Source organism: Dryobates pubescens, chromosome 10 (assembly GCF_014839835.1).
Source record: "Dryobates pubescens isolate bDryPub1 chromosome 10, bDryPub1.pri, whole genome shotgun sequence".
In the NCBI taxonomy this organism is placed as follows: Eukaryota; Metazoa; Chordata; class Aves; order Piciformes; family Picidae; genus Dryobates; species Dryobates pubescens.
Window position 1 is genome coordinate 24,349,127 of NC_071621.1, and position 19,008 is coordinate 24,368,134.

The following is a 19,008-nucleotide window of genomic DNA, read 5'->3' on the forward strand; positions in this document are numbered from 1 at the left end:
GTCCAACACTGCTGCAGATTGAACTTACTGGTCTGATACAGGGGAGTTTTTAGTTTCTGGTTGTTCTGGCAGAGCAGGGAACTACATCTGAAAGGCTTGAGTGTGCCCTTCCTACTCAAGGCTGTGTCAAAAATGATGTTTGTTGCGATTCATTAGCTTTAACAAAATAACATACTTTGCTGAAATCTTTTCATTAAAACTACTTTGGCAAGTTCGGTTCTGGCAGAACACTTGGGTTTGCCAGTTCTTTTCCCCTCCTTCCAATATCCAAGCTCTTATATCTGTTTCTTGGTTCACCTCAAAGCTGAGTTTCCCAGGCTTCCCATGTATTGCTGCTGCAGTGGGATGTGCGCTGAGTGCTCCAATATCAAAGTGAAAGGCACAGTCTGAGCACTTAGTGAAGTAGATCAGATGACTGGAAAACATACTCTGAGCAAACACTGTAGTAGGACATTGTGATCAATAGGCTTTCTAAAGAGTCTGCAATTCATCTGGCCATGGTGAGCTCATTTGTGTACTTCATTTCATGGTCTGGCAATCAGGCTAAATCCTGAAGATCTTTCTATACCATCAACTTTCAAGTTATTTGAGAGCTTTTAATTCACGCAGGAATAGCGCTGCTTGTGTTGTGGTTTGTGGGGGGGTTCTTGTTTGGTTGTTGGTGGTTTTTTTGGGGGTGTTTTTTGTTTGTGTTTGGGAGGTTTTTTTAGAAGCTGCATGATGATTTCTGCTGGCAGCAGAGACATTTTTTGTTAGAGTACTGAAGGAGAAATGAGAAAACAACAGACAACTGTATGTCATGTAGTCTGTAAGGAAAACACATGAATATTTAGTGTGTTTCTGCATGTTTTTCAGAACTCAGTTATTCTAACTAGCTGTAGAACATGTAGCTATGAGAATATGCCAAAAGTTTATAAACTGTCAGCACAACATGATGATGTTTGTTGTTTTGGGTTTGTTTTTAATCTTAGATCTGCACTAGGTTTAGTTCACTGCAGTCAGAACTGACTTCTGGTTGTCCTGGTGGGTACCTAAGGCTGAGAACTCACATACTCCCACTATTAGGTATTTAGGCTCTGGTTTCAAAAACAGGTGTGTGTGTGTGCATATGTGTATGTACACACACACACACACACACACATACACATCCCACTCCCCTTGTAGACTATATTCACAGACTGAGAGAGTTGAGGCTGCTCAGCCTGGAGTGGAGAAAGCTCCAGGGATACCTTGTAACTGCATTTCAGTATCTGAAGGGGACCTACAAAAAGGCTGAGAAAGGACTGCTTAGGAGGGCTTGTAGTGATAGGATGAGGGGGAATAGTTTTAAACTGGAGCAGAGTAGATTTAGGTTGGACATTAGCAGGAAGTTCTTTACAATGAGTGGTAAAATCTGGAACAGGTTGCTCAGGGATGTGGTTGAGGCCCCGTCCCTGGAGATATTCAAGATCAGACTTTATGTGGCCCTGGGCAGCCTGATCTCCTTGGAGACGTCCCTGCTCTCTATAGGGGGATTGGACAAGATGACCTCTGAGGGACCCTTCTAACCCAATGCAATCAGTGAATCTATGAATTGATATGACATCCCCAGATAATTTCTACTGCTGGCTGCACCGGAGAAGTGATCCTCACCCATCACACCCTCCCTCTGTTTATGCTACAGTTGTGCCACTTGATGACAGGGGAGCAGGGTAGAAATGTCACCTGAGCAAGGTTTTATCTGAGTCATTTTAATGCTTTAAGCATTCAGAGTTGGCCACCGGCAAAGAGGGACAAACCACTCCACAGGCAAGCAAAGCTGGAAGGTGTCCACATCACTGGAGTATGGTGTCAGCAGAGTTGAGAAGGAAAAACGTGAGAGGGCAGAGGTTAGAAGAGCAAGGAGGAGTGTACTCAGAAGAAATAAACAAGATGATACAGATTTATTGACTATTTTTCCTAGGTTGGTTTTTTTAAACTGAAATTGCATCAGGAGGAAGAGGGAGGTCCCGGTGATCCTGAGGGACTTTGCTGTCAGAACCAGGTACATGCCAAATTCCTCATTTCTGGCACACATGAAATAAGGCAGGAGGCCCAATATATACTTTCAATAAGCAGATTCACTAGAGACAGTTAACCTCGGCCTTCGCCTATAAACATGACCCAGACTTTTGTGACACCAACTCATGAGGGCCTTGAAAATGTGTCTAGAAGTTGCTCTGCTAATAAGGTTGTGTATATCTCCTTTTATTGACCATCCATCTCATGATCATTGACCATACTCCACTCCCAGCAAAGGTAATTACAACAACAATCTAACCCCCTTGACAGCTCCTGCCATTCAGATGCAACAATTTTTAAGAGCCTATTATGAAATTTTGCTACTGGGTAATGATTTCCAAGCCATTATTCTGTGATGACACAAGGCTTGCTAAAAGCAACTGATAGCAACGTTTGTCTTTAAGGCCATTCCTACAGCAGTTTTCTTGGTTCTCTGCTGAAAAATCATTAAACCAAACTAATTGCAAAGTCCATCAAGGTAGATGTGATTAATGAATTATGTAATTCTCCCCTCAGGATCGGGACAGACAGGCCATAACTGCTGCACTGTAAAATTTTGGTCAGCATAAAGACTCTCAGCATAATTTTGGTCAGCATAAAGACTCTGCCACTCCAGGAGGCCCTGCCACTGTGAGTACCACATCCCCGTGAGCCCCTGCTGCTCCCCTAGGCTGTCCCCCTAGAGCCACCAGCTCTCCCAGCACTCTGCAGCCAAGGAGGTTCATCAAAAAGACCAGGTTTTCTGCATGGAAGGACAGATCACTGAGGGCACAGCACCAAGCTGGCAGGGTGGGCTATTTGTCAATGACTCAAACTTTTGAAGTGTGAGGGGAAGCCAAGACTGAGCAACCCTAGAAAATGGTGCCTAACAGGTAAAGAGAAATGGACTATTTGTTATGGTTCTCATTTCTTCTCAATTAGCACAGCAGCGAGGTTAATTTGGCTACAGAAGTTCATTCAAGTAGAGCAGCTAATTGCAGCTCATTGTCCTTCCTTTTCCTCAGAGCACAGTAGTTAAAATGTCCTAGATACAAACCAGGGCACCACAATGCTTGCACTGTTTTCTTATTGCCACAGGGTGGTGGTGAAGATCTTAGAACAAACTATTCCTTGCTCAGATGTGCTGAGGATACCTTATTTGATACGAGGATCACACATATGATCCTTTGCAGTGTGGGAACCCCCTCAAACAGTGTTTTCTGTCACAAAGAGGTGAATTAAGGCCGCTTCCTATAACACGTTCACTCCTGTTACTATTAGTTTTATCCTTCACTGTTCATGACCAGCATACGCTCAGTTGCTTTGCTTCCACTACTCCTTAGCAGCTGTTTCAATAGTTTCAAGAAGACACAGCCAAGACACATATCAAGTGATAGCTTCTTCAAATTCAGTTATCAATAATATACAAATAAGCAGCTCAGTAGATTTGACTGATGCTTGCAGGATGGGAGCTTAAAATTACACTTGAGAAGCTCTTTGTCATTCATTTACTTTGTCATTCATTTACTATGTTATTTATTTACTTTAATTCAACTTCAACTTTGTTACTTTGTTACTTATTTTCATTTTGTAATGCCTTGTGCATAGCAGTGTTTTTAATTTCTATACTCTTTTTTTGTTCCTAATTCCATTGTCCATTGTTTGACAGGAAACTAGCTTTGTTACATGTTTATGTGGCACAATAATGTTGAGAACATGCCTGATTCCAGTGTAAACCTCTGTTTTAATTATTGAACAGCTCTCAAAGTTAAATCATTGACCTTTGAGAATGTAGTGACCAAGCAAATGCTTGTCCTCAAGGCACATATTTGAAGCATGCATTGCTTTACATGAAGGTTTTATATACTCTGGTTAAAGATGTCTAAACATGCTGCAAGTACAAAGTGAATGAGGTAAGACCAAAGATCCTATATATATGATGATGGTGTTGTTGATGATGATATTGATGTCAGCTTGTGCATGTATGGGGACCAAACTGTCTATTCCTTAGGCATGAAACACTCCCTTGAAAACTGGGAATTGGATTTTCTGTCAGTGGACAGGACTCCTGGAGGTGTTCAAGAGGGGTCTGGACGTGGCACTTGGTGCCATGGTTTAGTAGTCGTGAGGTCTTGGGTGATGTGGTGAAGAGGTGACAAGTTCGACCTGATCTTTCTGGTCTTTTCCAACCTTATTGATTCCATGATTCTATGACTGTCAGACTTTGACATAGATTGCACCATATACTACCATACAGGGTGCTTCTTATTGTACTCCTCTAGAGTCTTTTGACTAAGGCAGCAAATATTTATATAGCTCAGAAGTAGAAAATGTTTAATCTATATTCAACTTTCTTTAGTGCAAACTAGCAGCAGCAGAAGAAGTAGAATCTTGCTGTTAGGTGGTCAAATATCTCTCTGCAGACCGTTGGCAAAGGCACCATAAATCACATTTCCAATAACTGTTGCAAAATGGGGAATGTTTCTGAAGAGAGAAGAAAAAGATTAAGGAATGTGCCTCCCTTAATGTGCCTACCTTAAGTTAAAAGAATATTTAGATTGAATATGGCTAACAGGATTGAATATGGCTAACAGGGTGTAACTACTCTCATTCTCTCTCCATGGTATTTGTGTGCATTGTTTTCTAAGACTGAGAAATAGTGGTGAAGAGACTAAACTGGAGACATAATTTTTTTAGTCATTCCTAGTTAATGTTTCCAAATTAATACTGATCTTAGTATTAAGTTCTCATTAAAGAACCAAATCAAAAGCCAATTAAGTAAAATTTACTTTTTGCCTGTCATGCATCAGACATTTATGAATATTAATTCCAAATAGAATCGGCATTAATCTATTTTTGTTCCTCAGTCTAATCTCTCCCCATTAATTGCCCTTATACCAGCTGTGTCCAGAAGTATTACTGCATTCTGGTAGGACTATATTCAGAGATACTGTACAGGAGGGATGCTCAAGTGAAAGAACAAATACATGAGGCACTTTAAGTAACAACATATTAACCTAGCAGATGACTAACTTCAATGGGAAAAAAAGAGAGAGAGAGAGAGAGAGAGAGGTGATTGGCTTGTGATTAATTAGGGGGTTGAGTTGCCCTAGCTCACCTCCTGTGACACTAGAGCCAGGTCCTGGGAAATGAGAGGCACAACTGTGCTTTGGTGAGTAGGTGCAAGGAGAAATGTGGATTGTGAAGTGGGCATTAAGACCTCTGTTTCTTCTTGGTTATGAGCTGTTTGACTGGCTCAATTATATTATTTTTCCCTTAAGAAGATGTTGGATAGATACTGGGTTATTAATGGCCAACTCTGATAAAGGTTGGAAGTTAGAGCAAAGAAGTGTTTCTTTACAGATTCCAATTGCTATTTGGTAATGACTCTTTGAAATAGGAAGGAGGAAGTTGGAAGAGGGGCTTCAAATGGCCTCAAAAGGTAGCAGTGGCCATGAAAGAGCTTCCCTATGGGCACTGTTCTGACTAGAGGGATGCACAAAGAAATTTCTGAAAAAGGGGAATGCCTAGATGTAAGCAAAACTATAGCCCAGAGAAACAGAACATCACATGAACCCTTGTGCATGCATGTGGGATCACTAGTCCTACCTACATCACCCTCAAATTTTGACCATTCACTCCTTTGTAGACTGGCCAGACACTGGGGTTTCACAGCTTTCATTGGAATATGACACCTGGTTCTTTGCCTTATAGCTGCTGAGACTGCATGCTCCCTGCTGTAATTTTTGGGAAGCTGGGGGTAGATAACTTTGCCTGAGCTGCCCTTTTATTATGATCTTGAAATCTGGGTTAAGTTCAGCCATGTAAATGAAATCTGTGCTTTGTCAAAGCCCTCACGGTTTAAATAGAACAGTATGGAAATCTCAGGGATGCAATGAGCTGTTATTTTCTTGTCTGATATCTAGATCCTAAGGATATCAGGGGCAGCTCTAAACCTCCCCAGAGCTTTTGTGACTTTCAGCTGCTCACCAACCACTTACATCAAAATTTCCTGTTGCAGAGTCAATCTTTTCTGCAAGTCACACTGCACAGGAAAATATGAAGCAGAATCTGGTGCTCCAAATCATAGACAATTAAGGATTATTTTAAACTGTGTAAAGAAGAGTTAATGTTTCAAATGTTTATTGGTGCTGTGACTGATACTCCCATTAAATTTTTGAAAAGCACTCAGTAGGCTCCAGGATTGTACTTAATGTTATATAAGAGACCTATAAACAAAACAAAACAAGAGACATGGTGAAAACTAATTTCCCTTTTCCTCCCTTCCCCATCCCCTTCTAAGGTAGATCTAAGCCATGGTACTTTTGCTTTCTTAAATCTTTCAGCCAAAATCATATAATCTATCTACAGAATGAAAAGCTGGATTATACTGCTGGCTCTTGTAGTCAGCACAGCAGAAACACAAAAGCAGGACATCTGCACCCAAGGGTATCCTGGCATCCCTGGCAATCCTGGGCACAATGGTGTACCTGGTCGTGATGGACGTGATGGTTCAAAAGGCGAGAAGGGAGACACAGGTACTGTGCTCAGAATAAATGATTTCATGTATCAAACACAATGCCACTACTTCTCAAAGCTCTCTATAGTCACTCTGCATTAATGTGATTGTTCTGCCTAGCCTTCAGAACATTTTTCATTTATGTGTTTGAAGAAGAAAACATAAAGAAAGACATAATGAAGAAAGGCAGGTAGCTCACACTATGAAGATGTCATGGGATAAAAATGAAAGACTTTACCTTCTGTTTGGGGAATATGTTCATGCCTGTTTGAAAATTTTAAAGCCTATAAACCTGCTCCTACATCTCTGAAATAGCAACTATATTTCTGTAGTGTCAACCAAAGCAAAAAACCACCATAACAAAACCCAAACCAAAACACAAACAAACAAAACAAACAGATATTCTCTGCAGTGAGGGTGGTGAGACACTGGAACAAGCTGCCCAGGGAGGTTGTAGATGCCCCCTCCCTGGAGGTGTTCAAAGCCAGGCTGGATGGGGCTTTGAGCAATCTGATCTAGTGGGTGGTGTCCCTGCCCATGGCAGGGGGTTTGGAACTAGATGATCTTGAAGGTCCCTTCCAACCCAAACCATTCTATGAATCTATGAACTGCTGATACCTTGTGCAGTGGTAAGAATATTTCTTCTTTCCTAAATTTTCCATTTGTGGGACTTGCTTTGAAGGGCATTTCCTTGCTGTAATTCAAGAACCACCAGGGGGAAGTTTAGGAACAGAGACTATGAAAAAGAGCGTAGGATTCACATCTGCTGCAACAGGCTATAATAGAGATTTTTGTGTGATACTGTAGACAGGTGTGATCTTCTCAGCATGCTAAAGCTAATAATTTCCATAGTACTTTCAGCCTTGGGATGACAATGGCCAGGATTGCACAAGATCATGAATCTGTGGGCATACAGACATACAACTCTTCACCTGAGGCCACACAACCCCAGAATGCAAAGCATAGGACAAGTAAAAATCTGCTGCTTCAAATTTACACACAAAATTTTGGAGGGGGAAATTTTCCCCTTATATCAGGCCAGTTATTATGTGGCATTGTGCAGGTGGAATTATGGCTTAAAGCTGTCACAAACACTGCTATTGTGGCTCTGGCTAACTCAGCTGCACAAATCAAACCAGATCAAACTTGTACTTCTCAGATAAGCTCTTCGTGCAAGCGCTGATCATAAGGATTGTGAATCACACCTCTTTTCAGTGGAGTATATAATCTAATACGTTAACCAATCTGAGGTCAACAGTCCAAAGGAAATTAACTTAAAATGTGCTGAAGTATTTTTCTGTGTCTTTCATGGTAGTAGAAATGTTTGTCTTAACAGATGGGCTTACTAAACTACGGAATCCCCTGCTCCACCAGAAAAGCAGATGCCTCCAGGGACACTGTATGCTGCAGAGCCAGTGTTGAAGGTGTCATTTGATGTGTGGTTATGGCTATGCTAGCACAGGCAGGATCCTCCACCATATTCTTTTCCTGCTACTTGACTCTTCTGCCTTATATGCCATAACTGTTTGCATGGCTACACGGTAAACTGGATCAGCTGAAAAATAACCAGCACTTGTAAAATGTGCAATAAAGAGTAACTTTATTGCACAGGGTTAGGGTTGGGACAGCCACTAAATGAGTGCCAGGATCTATTAACCCCTCTGCCTTCACAAACAGAAAAGGAAGGGAATAAGGGTGATAGACTTATGGATTGGAAAAAAACACCCTAAACCCAGTGAAAATAATAACAATAAAACAAAATATATACAACATTGAACCCAGCTCCTTTGATGGCAATTACATCATCATCACCGCTGGTACTCTGGTAAGCACTGGGGAAATCTGAGCTTGGGCTCAGTGGAAGACAGGAAGTGGATTCAGGAGCTGGATTCAGGTACACATCCTAGGGTTGGGATCAAGGGCAGAATGAATAATGTCTTCTTCCAGCACTGGCCATTGAAGAAGAGAGCTTGACTCCTGTGATCAGTTCTACCCACTTATATATTTACCTCAGTGACTGCCAAAGAGTTCTTTGGAACTCTCTTGCTTATAAAATGATTTTGGGTTCTCTGCTTTCAGTGCCCTAGCCTAGGTAAAACCTAGAAACAAACAAACAAACAAACCACACATTAGCTACCCAGTAGGCACATACCATTAACTGCCCTCTTGGCCAGAAAATCTGGAAAAATGGAAAACATCTAGCTTACTTATTTTCATTTATCTTATAAAGGTCCTCACTTTACTCCACTGGTTTCTGATAAGTCCCTGAGTTCTTTTTCCTAGATTAAGCTGTTATGATGACTGTACTGACTACTCTTTGTTTGAACAAGTTGGGAGTATGTATTGTATGTTTATACTGTATAGACATAAAACTTTGCAATACACAAGACTTAGTATGGGTCCCTGTGGTCGTTTCAACCCACCACATTCCCTAAGAAGTCAATGAAATTTCAGCAGATGTTGGACTGTGCTCATTGTACATTGCTAGAGAACTGTTCTCCAGAAGATATGGCTGGAGAGCTACTCTTGGAATATGGCTACATCCAAACTGCCAACTCTTTTTTTTTCCTTCTGTTGTGTTCTGGATGTGAATCCAGGTACTTGAGCACATGGCTCCTAGTGACTTGTGATGTTACTGTAAAAATGACTTCTATTATTACTCTGTTTAGAGCAGTGGAATGTCCATGTCATGCTAGATATAAGCAGTAAGAGTGTAAATGCCTTCTTCAGATCTACAGGCAACATTAGCCCACTGCAATATTTCATTAGCATTGGCCAAACCTCTGCAGATGTCTCTTCTTGAGAGGGAAGTTTTACCATTGCTTCACTTCTAGGCCTCCTGACTCTGCAAAGCTTCTTTGCCAAATGTGGCTTCCTCACTCCTTTTCCTGCGATTTTCCAACAGGAAAAATAACAGGCAACAACAGGACAAGAGGTCTTCACGTTGCTGGTCCTGATCAGTGTATAGCTCCTCCACATACCTCCATAACCCACTTCTTTATGCCCTCTTTCTCGAAAAAGAACTATCATCAAGCAGAGATTCTGTGCTATCAGTTTTTTCATAAGATAAAAGTACTACCAGTGGCATCCACTGAAAGTCATGCAGAAGAATACTTTTTATGGTTGTTTTTAAGCCAGGCTTGAAGAGGAGGGATTAGAGAAGGACTTATCCCAAGCTTTCTGGTAATTTAATTGTTTAAAATCTGTTTTTCTCTTCTGTACTAGGTGAAGCAGGACTTCCTGGGAGTTCAGGAAAAGATGGTGCAGATGGAGAAAAAGGTGAACGAGGTCAGAGAAGAAGTGTTTTCATTTATTATTTGTCTATTAACTCTTGCCCTTGTGTTTGTGAGCACTGGAACACTGCACACTCTAGATCTAGCAGAAATACCATAAAGGTTAAGAAACTTGCCCCAGAAGTTGCAGAGGCTGACAATATGCTGACAAGAGGAATTTTCCACCTCCAATTACCCCACTACCTCTGATGCCCTACAACTTGTTTGCTCAGCCTGTTATCCTGCCTTTCCCTCCTCTTATGCTTCTCTCAGCTGCTAAGGAGGAATAGAATAGAATAGAATAGAATAGAATAGAATAGAATAGAATAGAATAGAATAGAATAGAATAGAATAGACCAGACCAGACCAGACCAGACCAGACCAGGTTGGAAAAGACCTTTGAGATGATCCAGTCCAACCTATCATCCAACAACATCTAATCAACTAAACCATGGCACCAAGCACCCCATCAAGTATCCTCCAAAACACCTCCAGTGATGGCAACTCCACCACCTCCCTGGGCAGCCCATTCCAATGGCCAATCACTCTCTCTATGAAGAATTTCTTCCTAACAGCCTAAACTTCCCCAGCACAGTTTGAGACTGTGTCCTCTTGTTCTGGTGCTGGTTGCCTGGGAGAAGAGACCAGCCTCCACCTGGCTACAACCTCCCTTCAGGTAGTTGTAGAGAGCAATAAGGTCTCCCTTGTGCCTCACAGCATCTGCAGCTACCTTAGGAAAGTAAGGCTTCTATAACTATATATAAAACTTCAGGGAGAAGGACTTTTAAAAGAAATTGTAGAAGATGCAAGTTATCCACCTAAAAATATAGTAGGTCCTGCATACTTCACCTGCTTAACCAGCCCACGCACATGCAGCTTGTCTCCTGTCAGATGGATGCACATGTCAGGCCATTGTGCAAGCCATCATTTTGCACTAATTCAGGAACTGAGGTTCTGGACTTGTGCATCCTGAGACTAATTGTACACAGACAATGTATATATCCAAAATCATGGAAGCCTGCCAAAAAGTGTCCAGGTTCTCCAAAATACTGAAGTTGAACTTGAGGAATAACATGCAGTATATGCATTGTGGGGGAATAATTACAAGCTGCTCTACACCCCTCAGAGTTTTCTCCACTCTATTAGAAATTACCCCAGTTTTGGAAGGAACATGAGACATGAGGCCACGAATGTTGTTTAAAGATACCAAAGCGACCTTCTTTTCTTGTGTCCTTGTCCAGATGGACCTTTTCCCAGAAGCTCACCATACAACCTCACCTGTTTTCTGTTCATTGCTGCTGTTAAAATTCTCTCAGTTGTAAATTGAGAACATTACACTGCAAAGACAGCATTATTCCTAACTTTAGAAGCTAGAGGCTCTAATGCAGATATTGTCACCTTCTTTTCATGGTCGACAGAATATAACTGCTGATTTGTTCTTCACATCACAGAGCTTTACCTTCAAACTGTTGTGCAGCAATCAGCATTTAAAAGGATTTGAGCTTCCTCATCCAAGATTGGATGAAAGATAAATAGAAAATGTGGTAGCTTTAGGACAAAAAGCCAAGCAAAGTTCCTTCTCCTAGAAATTCTTAGGGTTGTCCACACAGAACCCTCCTCTCATTAAATTGTGAAACATCTCTTCCTGTTTTTCTATACTGAAGTCTGAAACAAGTGTCTAGACAGATGCTGCTTGTGTCTGAGATGATGTGTGCTGTCAGTGCTACCACCAGCCTGTAGACAAATCACATCTTCCTCTCTCTGAGCTTGTCCTTGCTGGTCTCAGCCAGGGCACCTGTTTACTAACACAACAGCAGGTTCCTCAGATGCTATGCTTATCCTGCACCTAAATGTATGAGAAATTGCATGCACAGGGAGCATAGTATGTGCAGGGGTGACACATACCTACACATTCTTTCTGCTGAAATTCATGTTGTGCCCCACTAATCCAGTGGAAGATCACAAGAAAGTGTCTTTTTCTTTTTCTCCCCCCACTTAGGAGCCAATGGGACTGTTGAAGAGAAGGGGAACAAAGGAGATAAAGGAGAAAGAGGACGACCTGGGAAACTGGGACCAAAAGGAATTACAGGGTCAGTGGGTTACAAAGGTCAGAAGGGAGAGCTGGGACTGCAAGGACAAAAGGGATTAAAAGGAGATATTGGGCCCATAGGACCAAAAGGGACAAAGGGTGAAATTGGCCATCCTGGAAGAGTTGGCTTCCCAGGGCCAATTGGCCCACCTGGTAATCCAGGTCCTAAAGGTAATACTGGAGATCTTGGACCACAGGGTAATCCAGGAATTCAGGGGGAAAGAGGCTTGAAAGGAGACAGAGGAGATAAGGGGAATGTAGGTGCCCCAGGGGTCCTGCCAAGGAGTGCTTTCAGTGTCGGCCTTACAGTCTCCACCAAATTTCCTGCCCCAAATCGCCCAATTAAGTTTGACAAAGTGCTGTATAACAGTCTAAATGACTACAACTCAGTTACTGGCAAATTCACCTGCAAATACTCTGGAGTTTACTATTTCACCTACCACATCACGGTCTACTCAAGGAACGTCCGAGTAGCTTTAGTTAAAAATGGCATCAAGATGCTGCACACTGTAGACAGGTACCAGGGTGGAGAGGACCAGGCCTCAGGAGCTGCCATCCTTGAGCTACAGAGAGGAGATGAGGTGTGGCTGCAGGCTCACCAAGGAGAGACTTTCAACGGGCTGTTTGCAGATGCTGATGATGATACCACCTTCTCTGGGTTCCTCCTGTTCAGCACTTCTGACCCACTGGAGCTGCTGCCAACACCCACCATGTAACTTCACATTATCTGTGAATGCTGCACTTATATGTCCCTCATCCCTCCCTAATAAAGTTATCTGCTGGTCAATTTCTACTGCTTTCAACAGAAAGTAGAAAACATCCAGGCAAGTATGCTGAGGGCTGAAAGGGAGGCTGCAGGGCAGACTGGGACCAGATAGACATCTATTGAGGGTTTGGGGTTTATTTTGGTGAAGTCATCACAGTGGGAAGGTGTAGGAACACACTACCTGTACCTGTAGGAAGGCCAGGCCTAATTAGGCATACAACCACTCATTGTACAACTTACTGTGCTGTGTTTTCACGACCAGCTGCTGAAACAGAACTCAAGGCTTCAGAGTCATATTGGGAAGAGTTTCAATTAAATGCCTTTTTGTCAGTCACAAGATACCAGGTGTTTATTTATTAAACTGTCCTAATCTAAATGTTGTCAGCTTTGTTTTTCAAAACCTACCAACCCCCCTCCCCCTATCCCAAATTCTCCTAATCTGCCTAAACCATCTTCATGGCTACAATTGTTTCTGGAACAGCTTCTGCACAAGGGAGGACAAATCTTGAGAATATACACTGATGGGCTTGACATATTAGCAGCTTGGTGACTTACTCTAGTTACACAGGGGAACCTACACCAGTTTTGAAGGACAAATGTTTCAAAAGAAAGTGGGATGAAATAAAAGGTATAATGTCAAGTTCTCTAATGCAAGTCCCTGCCATGTTCTATGAACATTACAAAGCAGTTACTTCCAAGGTAGCATGCATAGGTGGACTTGAAATCTCAATGGTTTGCATCCAATGATTTAAAGATAGTTTTTAAACTTGGTATTAGTGTAGTTTTAGATCTCCACAGGGGCTGCTTGCTCTGTGGCACAAGTGAGTTTTGTTGCAGCCGGGTGGATTTTACAGCTTTTAAATATGATTCTTTGGTCTCTATAGCCAAAGGTCTGAAACTGAGCGAAACAGAGTGATAGGTGGAAGTGCTATGTGGATTCAATGCCAGTGCAAAAATATAGCATAATGCTGCTTTACTTGAAAATGTCAGTGAAAAAATAAACTTTCACAAATTAAAGGCAATCATTTAATCAACACTGAAGCAGGCATACTTGAGAACTGATTGAGACTAGTCTCTTCTCCCAGGCAACCAGCACCAGAACAAGAGGACACAGTCTCAAGCTGTGCCAGGGGATATTTAGGCTGGATGTTAGGAAGAAATTCTTCACAGAGAGATTGATTGGCCATTGGAATGGGCTGCCCAGGGAGGTGGTGGAGTCACCATCACTGGAGGTGTTTAGGAAGAGACTTGATGGGGTGCTTGGTGCCATGGTTTAGTTGATTAGATGTTGTTGGATGATGGGTTGGACACAATGATCTCGAAGGTCTCTACCCACCCAGAAGAACAGAATAAACCTGGTCTATTCTATTCTATTCTATTCTATTCTATTCTATTCTATTCTATCCTATCCTATCCTATCCTATCCTATCCTATTCTACTCTATTCTATTTTCTGTGCCATAAATTTTTAATTTATGTGAATTTTCTCAGAATTTATAATTTGTAATTTTTTTTTTGTTTGTTTGTTTTCCCTAAAACTTAAAAATATAACAAAAGATGCTGGTAAGTCTCACTCCCTCCTCTTAAAAGACACTACAACACAGATACCAAGTGACACAGGTCAGCATCACGAAATTCAGCATAAATATAATGTTGAGAGCCTAGAGCCTGGTTTCCCATCACCCCTCATACTGCCTTGGAGCAAGGACATCTAGCCCACGACTGTTGAACCCCGAGTATGGATCACAGAGCTGAAATGAACAGAGTGAGGTGTGCTTCTTTGGGAAAAACAGCTGTGCTTCCCGCATCAGCTGACTCACAGGGAAGGAGTTACTGGGACGCTATGCCAGAGGAAAGGGTTAAGTGAATTTCTCAGAGAGGAGTTTTTTCCCCCCTGTAAATCACAGGCCGTAAGTTTGTGCCATAGACGCACCTAGATCGAAAAACCGCTTTAAAATGGACTTTGGTTTAACAAGGGACAAATTCAGCCAACAGAGGGCCTTCCCGTCGCCGCGGCGCCCCAGCTCGCCAGGCCCCCGCGCAGGCCTAGCTGCAGCTCCCGCCCAGCCGCCAGGCTCCTCCCTTCCCCGTGGCGGCGCCAGATCGGGTAAAGGGCGCCTCTACCCCAAGCAGCCAGTGAGGGAGCCGGGCGTGCGGGATGCGGGCAGGCTGGGGGGCTGTACCCGCCGGCGCTCCTCCTCCTCCCCTTGGCCCGGACGCGCGGAGGTCGCGGCGGAACTCGGAGCGCCTGGGCCTGCTGCAGGAGTTAGCTCGGGATCGTGCTCCTCCGCTCCGCCATGCTAGCCGGCTGCCGGCAGGCGCTGCCGGCGGCGCTGGGCCGAGCGCTGCGGGGCCGGGCGGTGAGGCCGTGCCGTCGTGCCGTCAGCACCAGTTGGTGCCCGGTGGGCGCCGCCTTCGATGCGAAGCAGCAGCCACAGCTGCGCGGCAGCGCGGCGGGCAGGGAGACGGTGAGCGGCTGGAGGGGAAGGGCCGGCGGCCGGCAGGAGGCTGTCCTGGCTGCTGGCAGCCTTGCGGTTTGCTTTGCCTCTGTGTGGATTTTAAATGTAAAACTTTTAAATCGAGACGGCGGGGACAGCCAGGCTGTTACCAGAGGGTTAGGCAATTATGTCTCTGTAAGGAATTGTTTCAGTTCTAATGAACCAAACAATCTGTTTTCTGGACACGCAAGAGTTCGACAGTCGTGGCCTCGTTTATGGAAACATTTGCTTAGTGCCTCAGTAGAGAACATAAGCACATATATATACATCACTCCACTCCCAGCTCTTACCTGGTTGTGCCCTTTTTGATCGGCCGTGCTTCAATATTGGTTGGACTGCTGAACATCCTTTATGAATGCTGTTCTTGACATTCAGTTGCTAATGGCAAAAAAGCACATTTGCTAGACTAGTGACACTCAGGCTTTTTGGTATATTTCTTATGAGTTGAAGTACATTAGGTAGAGTCCTAGGAATCTAAACAAGTCCCTGGACAGCACAAGATAGGTACTTTCAGTGGCACAGTACATACAGAATGCTTAAAACCTGTAAAATCCAGGTGTTGATCCACTGACTACACTATTCCTGCCATGGTGCCCAGGCTGGTTAAACTGTTTAACTCTGGGACTGAGAGATTCGTTCAGTGAAGACTTATCTGACCTCTAATCCAGCACATGTTTGGGAAACCTCTGCATCTGCAGGGATACTGGTGTAATGCTTGCTCCAGGAAGGAATCCGGTTAAATACTGTGCATCTGTCTGGTGTAAAGAATGAGTTCTGGTTTCATGTGGTCCATGGAGGGGATGTAGAGTTCTTTGGGAAGAGAGATGTGTGTTTTGGTCTTGCAAAGAGGCTATGACGGACTGCAAATGCTGAGACCAAGCAAAGAGAATAATGCTGTGGCCATGCAGTCACTCTATTAAAGAACACAGACACCTGCAGGAAACTTCAATTTATTTTTTTGTAGTAATTTTAAAAAATTACATCAAACTTGGTGTCATATGGAACAGAAGGTCTGTGGCTACCTTAGCTCTTAACAGAAGATGCCTCCAGTTCACAAGAGAACTACATTCACAGGACATTCATTTGGGAGGGTGAATGGTGATGTAGGGCAGCAAGAATGCCAGGAGGTCTCTGGGTCATTGCAGGACATTGCATCAGCTGTCTGAGTGAAGGGGCAGTCTTGAGTCTCTTGTAGAGCAAGGTGATGTGGTACATGTATATTTATGTTTGTGTGTGTGTGTTGTGTGTTTTTCAGTGTTCATTTCAATCCAGTTCCTGTTCCCAAATAATGAATGAAAAGATGAGAAGTGTGAGGCAATCCTTCCATTTTAGGGTGGCCAGTTTATAGTAAGAGCACTAGAAAAAAATAAATAAATGCACTTTTAGCAACAATGAACTGAAAATAGTAAGAAGCAACTCACAACATCACAGATACTTAAGAGGATGCTTTTGCTTCAGAATGTATACCTTTACAGACAAGCTGTCAGTTTGCAGCTCTTCATTTTACTTGGCTAAATACTTGAAAGCTACATGCAACTGACTGCAACACAAAGAGTTTGCCTGAAGTGCCTACATATTTCCAAATACAGATTGTGATTTTTAGAGGAGGTTAAATTTGGGAAGGGATGAATGTTGTCTGAAATCATGTGCCATATACTGTTAGGTGCTGCACTTAGAATATAAGGGTAGCTGCAGAGGGAGTGTATTGCTTGCAGAGGTCCTGTTTTTGTCTTAAGTTTTTTTACTGTTGTAGGTCTTTATTGTGGAGCTTCTCTACCAGGTAGTGTAGGCAATTTTGTTTGATCTGCAGCAGGACCTATTTAACTGTCTTCTACAAATGCAGAACATAACTTCTGTCTGTGTCTACCTTGCCCTATTGGACAAGGCCAGACTTGATAAGAGTTTCATGAATAAAACTTCATACTGTAAAATTTTTGAGTTGTTGCTGACCTATTCCTTTGATCTGGTTATACTGTTTGGGGCTCGTTTAATGGGCTCGATGCAGCTATGCTGTTGTCAGCAATCTATTGATACTTAGGGCTTCTGGCCAACTCATCCATTGCTTTGACACCCCTGCTTGGTCCCCACATTCCTTTATAAATCTCTTTTGCTTTAGAGGGGTGATTTTGCCTCATTTGAGAATGTGAATGGACTTCCCATGATTTATCTGGTCCCTGTGCTTTGGACGTGAGGTAAAAAGTGCTTCGACAAAAAGCACAGCAAGTTATGGGGTGGAAGAGGAGAGTTTTTGAGGATTTAGTGTCGAGCTCTTAAGGTTTGCTGAGAACAGCTCTGACTAAAAGAAGCTCAGTGAGGTTTTGCTCTGGGAAATTAAGAGCTTTTCATGTGATATCAATGTCTTTGGCTGATTGTGTGACTGTTCTCTCTACAAAGACATTCAGTGCAGGAGAGTTTTGTTGTAGTATCACAATATGCTTACCTAGGGTTATTTTGGTTAACATTTTGTGGTGATACTTCCATCCTGACGCTAAGGGGCAGAAATTGACGAGGGTAGTAGTGATGTGTTTTCATGGTTTTTTGTACTGCAGGGTCTGTTTGGTGTTCCAGAACTGAGCTGTCCAGAAGGATTTCAGGAAGCACAGGGCAAAGCATTGCAAGAATCGGAACAGCTTGTCCAGAAGGCATGTTCAACACCACCTGGGCCAGAGACTGTAATGATCTTTGATCAGCTTTCAGATAGCTTGTGCAGGGTAGCAGACTTGGTAAGTTTATTTTTGTTCTGATTTTGTTTGTTTGGTTTTGTTTTATTTTGTTTCTAATTATTACTTGTAGCAATTTCTTTGTGAAGTTTTGTGTTAAGACAGAAAAGTACATTGATTGAAAGTTAATTGCAAAGGCTTTTACTGACTGATAGGTAACTATGAATCCTGTCAAACCACCCAGTTAAAGACAGATGTAAAAATAGTATAAAGGCCACAACAAGAAAAATAAGAGGGAAATCAGAGTTGTAGTTCTGCTGTAATATTAACACATAACTGTATCACTTGCCTTATGGAAAATTAGGGATTGCTCTCAAAGATAGGGCTGCAATACATGTTGTTAATTTATGAAAGTTTATACTTGAAGGTCCATAAGGAACTTAGAGATTAAAAGCAGCAGATGTCACTAAACAGTATCAGCTTTTGTTAAAAGAAGACAAAATGTGGATATTTCCTAGATTGCATTTTCTGTCACCCATAGAACTGGAGTACTTGCTGTGACATTTCTATATCACAAAATGTTAAGTTTAACAGAACCCTTTGTATTGTTGCCTAGAACGTGTTTGTCTGAAGTAAATCTTTTATGAAAGCATCATTCCTCATTTGACAGAAGCAAACAAAACCTTCATACTGAAATCAGTTCTTAATATATAGGTCATTGTTTTTTATTTTTTTTTTCCTTTGTTTTTTCAGGTTTTACTTTCTCTGTGTGATTTCAGTTCTCAAGTCTGAATTACTTTCTAGATTCAAGATATCTTTTGTGCCAGGCACTTTTTCCTCCAGAAAGTACTTACATGCTCTGTTGAGTCACTAATTCTCCTTGTGCCTCTCATACTTGATATAGACTATGCCTAATTCCTCTTTAACAATATCTAACTAAAATAGTAATGTCAAAATTTAGTGGTGATAGTTGTGCATCACTGTGCTGAGTTAAAATTGCCTCCTACATACTACTTCCAAGTGTATATCTTCAAAGATGCTGGGCTTGCAAGAACTCTGTCTAGAAGCAATTTGCTGACTGTTTCTTTTGGCAGGAGTGTTAAGATCTGCTATTTTGCACCTGTTCTGTCAGTACTATACAGGATTTGTATAATGTTTGTAAGGCTGCCTTTTCAATCATGCTGCA

General features: G+C 42.4%; 2 protein-coding genes across 5 annotated transcripts in view; both read left to right on the forward strand.

The window, feature by feature from the left end:
* Window positions 1–5,508: 5,508 nt before the first annotated feature.
* LOC104307744 (complement C1q and tumor necrosis factor-related protein 9A) lies at window positions 5,509–12,841 on the forward strand. Of its 3 annotated transcripts, XM_054164637.1 has the most exons (4): window positions 5,509–5,779; window positions 6,391–6,557; window positions 9,764–9,826; window positions 11,810–12,841. In XM_054164637.1, the coding sequence occupies exons 2-4, from the start codon at window positions 6,392–6,394 to the stop codon at window positions 12,613–12,615; spliced, it is 1,035 nt and encodes a 344-aa protein (XP_054020612.1). In that variant the 5' UTR covers window positions 5,509–5,779; window position 6,391; the 3' UTR covers window positions 12,616–12,841. The 3 variants fall into 3 exon arrangements, with proteins under 3 accessions (XP_054020612.1, XP_009907137.2, XP_054020613.1); XM_009908835.2 differs by lacking the exon at window positions 5,509–5,779 and having other exon boundaries at window positions 6,260–6,557; XM_054164638.1 differs by lacking the exons at window positions 5,509–5,779; window positions 9,764–9,826 and having other exon boundaries at window positions 6,260–6,557.
* Window positions 12,842–14,948: 2,107 nt separating this feature from the next.
* The window catches only part of MIPEP (mitochondrial intermediate peptidase), a 77,173-nt gene continuing 73,113 nt past the window's right edge, over window positions 14,949–19,008 (forward strand). The window contains exons 1-2 of one of the 2 annotated variants that reach the window (XM_054164606.1): window positions 14,949–15,132; window positions 17,712–17,885. In XM_054164606.1, the coding sequence (XP_054020581.1) occupies window positions 14,962–15,132; window positions 17,712–17,885 (345 nt within the window). In that variant the 5' untranslated portion in view covers window positions 14,949–14,961. Of the gene's footprint in view, window positions 15,133–16,288; window positions 16,364–17,711; window positions 17,886–19,008 lie in introns of those variants that run through there. The other variant, XM_054164607.1, reaches the window with a different exon arrangement.

What these genes read in the sequence shown, in the direction of transcription:
- LOC104307744 (XM_054164637.1), top strand. Translation starts at nt 6,392, where the DNA reads ATGAAAAGCTGGATTATACTGCTGGCTCTTGTAGTCAGCACAGCAGAA. An exon ending in AGGCGAGAAGGGAGACACAG is followed by an intron (nt 6,558 to 9,763) that starts GTACTGTGCTCA and finishes CTTCTGTACTAG; the next exon opens with GTGAAGCAGGACTTCCTGGG. An exon ending in TGGAGAAAAAGGTGAACGAG is followed by an intron (nt 9,827 to 11,809) that starts GTCAGAGAAGAA and finishes CCCCCCACTTAG; the next exon opens with GAGCCAATGGGACTGTTGAA.